We start from the raw sequence: 7,706 nt of genomic DNA on the forward strand, positions 1-7,706 counted from the left end.
GTAATTGCTAGCGGGCTATACAAATAAAGCAATACAGGCATGTTTCTTACAAGTCATGATTAGAGTACTGAGTACTGTTCTAATGTTATATTACGCGGTACGGAATGTCATGCCATATGGCATTACTTCATTGCGTACTGTTTTACGCATGTGTACTAGCCTACTAGTCTACTAGCCTTGCTCGATAAATGGGCTATCTAACACTGAAAGAATTTTTCAAATCGGACCAGTAGTTCCTGAGATTAGCGCGTTCAAACAAACAAACTCTTCAGCTTTATAATATTAGTATAGATCAGGGGTCGGCAAGGCGACGCCCGCGGGCCCCATGGCGCCCCCGAACGATTTTTAATGCGCCCTCGCTAGACTAATGTAATTAAAAAAAAGTAATGAAATGTATGACAGCCAGAGCGATTTACTTACTCTTGTCAAACGGCGATATACAGCAAGTAGTCAGTTGATTTTAGGATTGTGCATAGCTTAGCTGTTGCTAGCTAACCTTGAGTGTATCTAATAACACGCACGTATTTTTTGTTAGTGTGTGATCGTATTTCGAATAGACCACGCGTAGACCGTGCATTTAAAACTACCAAGTAATCTTCTTCTTCTATATATATAAAAGTGAATTGCTTGTATTTAATTGAATATAAAAATGATTTGGCTAATTTTGGTCTTGAATTATTTGTGGAAGTCCAGAGAAGGTTTAAAAGGTAGATAAATATGAAAATGCTCGGAATTAAATAAAAATAACAATTTTGTTTTGATGTGTCCCCCGTTGGACGGATTCATTTTGTTTGTTTTAAGTTTATTTTATACAAAAGTTTAGGTATTTTATTTATCGATTGAGGCACTACGAAGTCTGCCGGGTCAGCTAGTCCGAAATAATTATTTTCTTTCAATACCGAACAAAGCTTAATGACTCACATTTAGATAATTGTTTAAGGACCGGGAACTCTAAATATATCCCCAATTATAAGAAATTAGCTGAAAATATGGACACCCAAGTTTCACACTGAATTATATGTATCACTAGCGACCCGCCCTCGCTTCGCTTCGGAAACATTAAAACACACATGAAACAAAAAAAAAAAAAATTAGAAAAAATTAAAAAAAGTAGCCTATGTTCATCAGGGACTGTTGGCGCCGTTGCGATGAGATGTTGGGTGCAAGGCTTATATCAATAAAAGTGGACTGTATTTAAAGCTGGTTTATTAATCGGATCAAAGTTAATACAGTTTTACGGGACCGACAATGATTGCGTTTCGTCGATGCACGTCGTTTTATTTTGTCACTCCACGCCTCTCCCCCGCTTCCGCCGCGGTGAGGAAAATAGGGTTGCTATGTTTCGAACATGCTCCCCGGGTTGAAGAACTTCAAATATTGACTGGTAGCGGGCATATGTTGTTGTAAGCGCGTCGTATAACACCTTTCTTGGTTAAGATATCTGCCACACGTGTAATTCCATCTCGTCCAGGACAAAGACGAATAATGCGTCCGAGCAGCCACATAAGAGGTGGTAGTCCCTTCTCCTTGATGACAACCATCATACCTTCTTTTAAGCCTCCCTTTTGAGTCAGCCATTTCATTTTTTGTTGTAGCCACACGACGTACTCATTGGAGAATCGCTGCCAAAAATGCTGCTTAAGGTACTCGATACGCTGGAATCTCTTAAGAGAGGTTAAAGTTGAATGATTTGTTAAATCAGGCTGAGGTACAAAGAGTAAAGATCGTCCTATTAGGAAATGAGCTGGAATGAGAGGATAATAGTCCGAAGGATCATCTGACAGAGGAATGAGAGGCCTTGAATTTAAAATGGCTTCAATTTGAGTTAATAAAGTCGTCATTTCTTCAAATGTGAGATGTGTTAGCCCTAAAATTCTACGCAAGTGATATTTCGTAGACCTAACGGCTGACTCCCAAAGTCCGCCAAAATGTGGTGTGTATGCCGGTATAAAAGAAAATTTAATCTCTTGCTCTGCCAAATCGGAAGGTAGGGTACGACTAAGAAGTTTGGATAATTCATTGAACGTTCCAACAAAGGTGGTATCATTATCAGACAGAATTGATTGTGGCTTCCCGCGTCGCGCAGTAAATCTATTCAAAGCAGCAATGAATGCATCCTTGGACAGGTCCGAGACAAGCTCCAAATGTACGGCCTTTGTTGCCAAACATACGAACACGCAGATGTATGATTTTATTAGTTTAGAACCTCTACCTTTCCGGTTTGCTATCAACACTGGGCCAGCGTAATCAACGCCAGTTTGAAGAAAGGGACATTCCAGGTGCACACGTTGACGTGGTAAATCCCCCATGGGTGGCTGAACAGTAGTAGCCTTAAATCTGCAACACGTCACACAGTTTCGCACAACCTTTTTAGCTAAATTATTGCCACCAATGGGCCAATAGTTGTGCCTAGTGATTGCTAATAAGAGTTTAGGACCACAATGTAAATGTTTAAGATGTAACATTTCAAATATAAGATTAGTTAAACGATGGTTAGCGTGGAGAAGAATTGGGTGCTTAATATTAAATTCGTAATCTGAATTGTTGAGTCTACCGCCAACTCTCATCAACCCATCGCTATCGAGGAAAGGTGACAAAGAAATAAGTTTATTTTTAATCGGTAAAGGCCTACCAGCGATTAAAAGAGAACGCTCTGCAGAAAACGATTCTTCCTGAGCTACAAATAATAAATGGTTTGTTGCACTTCTTAATTCTAAGTCAGTTAGCCTCCCTTTTTGTAAATGTTTATGATTACAATTAGATATAAAACGATAGATATAAGATGTCACGCGAATTAACCTAGAAAATCTAGATGTGTTCTGAATTAGATTTGACAATATACAATTTTTTGAAGAGCCTTGATTTATGTGTAAAGCGTGCACAGTTTCTGGAAGATGATCAGTATAATTTGGGTTAGTTGGTCAGTGTGATGGGTCCTGAGCTAAAAATGAAGGTCCCGACCACCATAAAGCGGAATTACGTAAAAGACTAGCGTTCAATCCTCTAGATACCAAGTCTGCTGGATTTTCCTTTGAAGGGACATACCGCCATTCGTGTCCAGCGCAGATTTTCTGTATTTCAGACACACTATGAGCTACGAATTTTTTCAAATGAACTGCAGAAGAGGCAATCCAACCGAGAACTATGGTTGAGTCCGACCAAAATGAACACCTTTCTACTTTTAATGTTAAAGTCATGGTGATCTTTTCACATAATTTGGAACCAAGCATGGCGGCACAAAGTTCCAGTCTTGGAATCGTAGTAGCTTTTATAGGAGCTACTTTGCTTTTTGATGCTAAAAGAATGGTTTTTATGGATCCTTCTGACGTCTCACTTCGAACATAAACACATGCGCCGTAGGCTCTCTCCGATGCGTCCGTGAAAACATGAAGCTGTATTCCAATCGGCTGAGAAATAACGCAGCGCGGAATTAGAATATCATTGAGATGAGGTAAGGTTTTAACAAAGTTAAGCCATGTCTTCTTTAAAGGTTCCATGATCTCGTCGTCCCATGAGCATTTATGTTTCCAGAGATCTTGCAGCAAAAGCTTAGCTTCTACAATGCAAGGCGAAACTAAGCCAAGCGGGTCAAATATTTGGGCTACGGTAGCCAAGATATACCGCTTTGTTATAATGAGTGAAGGTGACAAATTTATCGAAAAGTATAGATTGTCAGCGCGACATTTCCAATTAAGACCTAAAGTCTTCGAGTGTTCGTTGGAACTCAGATCTACGCAATCTGCGTTATCATTCGAAGTATCACTAATAGCTCTGAGAATTTCAGAACTATTGGAATACCATTTACGAAGATTAAATTGTCCAGACTGGAGGGCAACCTTAATCTTTCTGCACAATTCTATGGTGCTGTGAATGGTGTGACTTCCACCTAAGTAGTCATCAACATAAAAGTCATGACATATAGCGCGCTTAACATCGTCATTGTGAGCTTCATTGCCTAGCTGTATAAGACATCGGGTTGCTATAAAAGAAGCTGAGGCCATGCCATAAGTTAATGTGTTTAGTGTGTACGTCTTTATGGGTTGTGAAGGATTAAATCGCCATAAAATTTGTTGTAAAGGGCGTTGAGAACTGTCTAATGAAATTTGTCGATACATTTTTTCTATATCGGCCGCGACCACATACAGATGTTGTCGAAATCGTATTAAAATTGAAAATAAATCATCTTGTATCGTGGGGCCTACTACCTGAATATCATTTAGTGATTTACCTGTCGATGTACGAGCAGATGCATCGAAGACTGCTCGCAATTTTGTAGTTGTACTCGATTCCTTTAAAATACCATGATGAGGAAGGAAATACTGAACCACGTTATTGTTAGTATTGTGGATATTTTCACTCATGTGACCAAGATCGAGATACTCGCGCATAAAGCTACCGCATAGCATTCTAAATGTCTTGTTTGATTTTAGTCTCCTTTCGAGTGAAAGGAACCGGTGCTTGGCCATATAGTACGAGTCTCCTAAACATTTTGGTGATTCATGAAAAGGTAAAGTCACGTTAAAGCGTCCGTCTTCAGCGCGCGTTGTAGTTTCAGTGAACACCTTTTCACACGGATGACTATTTAAATCGTGGATTGTTGAAGATGGTATAGAGTCTAGCTCCCAAAATTTAGTAAGATCTGTGGCGATCTTTGAAGAATCGCAATTTAATAAGCAATGTAAATCTTTAGAGTTAGTCTTGTTTAAGAGGGAACCAGAAATTACCCAGCCAAGTTTGGTTTCAAAAAGAACAGGTTTATTTTTGCCTAGTTGAATACGGTTTGTACCTAAGACATTCCAGAAAACATCTGCTCCGACCAATATGTCAATGGAGGATGGAATATGGTAAGTTGGATCCGCTAAAGATACTCCCGATGGTATATTTATGTTTTTATTTTCTAAATATGCTAAGGGTAAAGAGTTCGTAATTTTATTCAAGAGATAGCAATTGATGTTAAAGTTGTGGTTGCCATCTAATGAACGTATGCTTATCAAACACGATTCATTACACGCGGAGGTTTTATTGCTGATACCACATGCTATGTAATCCACACGCTTCGTTCTCAAATTAAGCCTATGACAGAGATCCTCCGTAATAAAGTTAGCAGTACTCCCGTTGTCTAAAAGAAGACGTGCAGTATGCGTTTGCCCATTAGAGTCTAAAACCTGAACTAACGCCGTAGAGAGTAAAACGTGTGATGAAGTATCAGTTGCCGTGGCTGACACGACAACGGTTTCAACTGCGGCTGTTTGCTTCTTATAATGAAGAAGCGTGTTGTGTTTTAACTTGCAGTACTTGCAATGGCTAAGCTTACATTGAGAATCAGTGTGTCCAGGCCTCAGACAGTTAAGGCACACTCTAAGCTCTTTTGCTTTCCTAATACGTGTTTCAATCGATAAACTTCTAAAAGACTCGCACGCGTACAGGAAGTGTTCCTGATTACATAACGGACACGCAACTGTTTTATTTTTGTTAATGGTAGTTAGTGCTTTAAGCTTAAAATGTTCATTTTTAGATTTGATTCGACGCGCGTCCTCTAACGTTTCCAATAAATCGGCTTTATTTGAAATGAATTTAGTAAATATTTTTAGAGTTGGAGGGTCGCTGAGAGTATTACGATGCTCTTCCCAGCCCCTACTAGTGATGCTGTCCAATTTAGAGGCCATCATATGAATCACCAAAGTGTCCCAATGTTCGACAGGTTGATCCAATGTGGCTAAGGCTCTAAGATTTTTGTTGGTTACATCTACAATGTGTCGTAAACTCTTACTGCATTCTTTTTGTATGACGTCAACATTAAAAAGAGTTTGGACGTGATTGTTGACAAGTAAGCGCTTATTGTCATAACGCTCACAGAGAAGAGTCCACGCAGAAGAGTAGTTATCTGCTTTAAAATCTAAGCTTTTGATTACTAAAGCAGCGCTTCCATGAAGAGAAGCTCTTAAATAGTGATACTTATTAATACTATCAAGGGTATCGTTTTCATGAACCAAAGAAATATAAGTGTCTCGAAATTCAAGCCAGTGCTGGTAACAACCGTCAAAGTGGGGTACATCAATCTTTGGCAACTTAATATAGTTTGGCTTTTGACTTAACACGGTGGTATTCTTCATGCCATTTTCAGAGCTTACCTCGGACCTACCGTCATTATTTTTGCGTTGATCCAACAGCGTACGCGCAGAAGCCACAAGCTTGTAGTACTGCGACTCAATGGACTCACGATCCTTATAATGGTCTTCCGGCGCGTCTGACAGCATCTCGATCTCACTCTGAAAAGTGTCGAAGTCCCCGTATAAGGTTTCGAATTTCTCAAGACGTACTTGGAGTTCCGAGAATTGCACATCATTGAGATAATCACAACCCCGTAGGACATCCAAATACGTAGAGAATTGTGTTATTTTGGCCTTTATTGAGGCCCTCCTTTTAATTAAGTCTTTTACTTTGCCTTCAGGCATCTTTATTTCGAGTACCAACTATCTACTTCCCAAAGGCAATGAAGCAACTAAAAGCAAAAGTTGACCCTGCCAAAAAAATTATAGCAATAGACTGCCAAGCAAAATCTAAGTCCCTGAATAAAGTATAATAGCAAAAATTGTTAACAGCTGTACTTAAGGAGTGTTATATTTCAAACTACCCGCAATATGTATATTTTTTTTAATAAAAGTTTCTACAATGTTTTATTAGAAGGCGAATGAGTTATTTTAAAAGTTTAGTATTAAAATAAAATTGGGAATTTAAATCTAAATCTAGTGTCAAGTAAATGATAAAGCTATACCTAACGAAATGTGTAAATGTAAATTATATATTAGCGATGAAATGAACAAGCGTGAAAAGCAAAGCTCTTGTGTTATTTTATGTTGTGTTTAATAAAAACTTAATGAGAAGCATAAAAAGTGATTGACAAAAATGAGAAGAATGACCTTTGGACCTTTTGTTAATAGTGAAAATGTTGACGGTAGCAATTAATTGTTATGGTTATGAATGTTAATGTTAATGTTAATGAGGAATGGAAAGAATAAAATATAAGGAACGATCTTACGTATCTTTTCTTTGTAAACCTCCTGTGACTTGATCCTATGAGACCTTGAATAATGGTGTTGGTTATGTTGTACTCAGCTGATGCGGCAATGTTGTACGTTTGTTGGATTGTTGTTTTTTTAAATGTTGTCGGTGAGCTGGATTCGGACTTCTTCTGTAGATAATTATGGGCGTTCCACGAAGGTAATCCACCTGAGGCGCTGCTTGAATTTGAAGTGTAGGTAGGCGTTGAAAAAACTGAAGATCTTCTTTTTCAAGCAGTGGCGACGAATTTCCAGCGGAATGTAGACTCACGAAGGTTGATAGGCGTCCTAGGCTCCAAAAGACTTCTTTGAAAGACCCGATGTACTATCTTCTTCCGATTATGTTGAGGTTTGAAGGACCATATGTTGGCGCCGTTGCGATGAGATGTTGGGTGCAAGGCTTATATCAATAAAAGTGGACTGTATTTAAAGCTGGTTTATTAATCGGATCAAAGTTAATACAGTTTTACGGGACCGACAATGATTGCGTTTCGTCGATGCACGTCGTTTTATTTTGTCACTCCACGCCTCTCCCCCGCTTCCGCCGCGGTGAGGAAAATAGGGTTGCTATGTTTCGAACAGGGACAATGTCGGCTTCTAATGGAAAAATAATTTTTCAAATCGGTCCAGTAGTTTCGGAGCCTA

General features: G+C 39.0%; 1 protein-coding gene across 1 annotated transcript; it reads right to left on the bottom strand.

The window, feature by feature from the left end:
• Nucleotides 1-1,370: 1,370 nt before the first annotated feature.
• On the bottom strand, nt 1,371-6,583 carry LOC119631227 (uncharacterized). Its single transcript, XM_038021822.2, has 2 exons — nt 6,132-6,583; nt 1,371-1,664 (listed from the first exon to the last, which is right to left on the bottom strand). Exons 1-2 carry the CDS (start codon nt 6,453-6,455, stop codon nt 1,371-1,373), a joined length of 618 nt encoding a protein of 205 aa, XP_037877750.2. The 5' UTR covers nt 6,456-6,583.
• Nucleotides 6,584-7,706: the final 1,123 nt, after the last annotated feature.

The sequence above is a fragment of the Bombyx mori genome, chromosome W (genome assembly GCF_030269925.1).
Source record: "Bombyx mori chromosome W, ASM3026992v2".
NCBI classification, from domain to species: Eukaryota; Metazoa; Arthropoda; class Insecta; order Lepidoptera; family Bombycidae; genus Bombyx; species Bombyx mori.

What these genes read in the sequence shown, in the direction of transcription:
- LOC119631227 (XM_038021822.2), bottom strand. Translation starts at nt 6,455, where the DNA reads ATGCCTGAAGGCAAAGTAAAAGACTTAATTAAAAGGAGGGCCTCAATA. An exon ending in ATAATGACGGTAGGTCCGAG is followed by an intron (nt 1,665 to 6,131) that starts GTAAGCTCTGAA and finishes ACCTCTCTTAAG; the next exon opens with AGATTCCAGCGTATCGAGTA.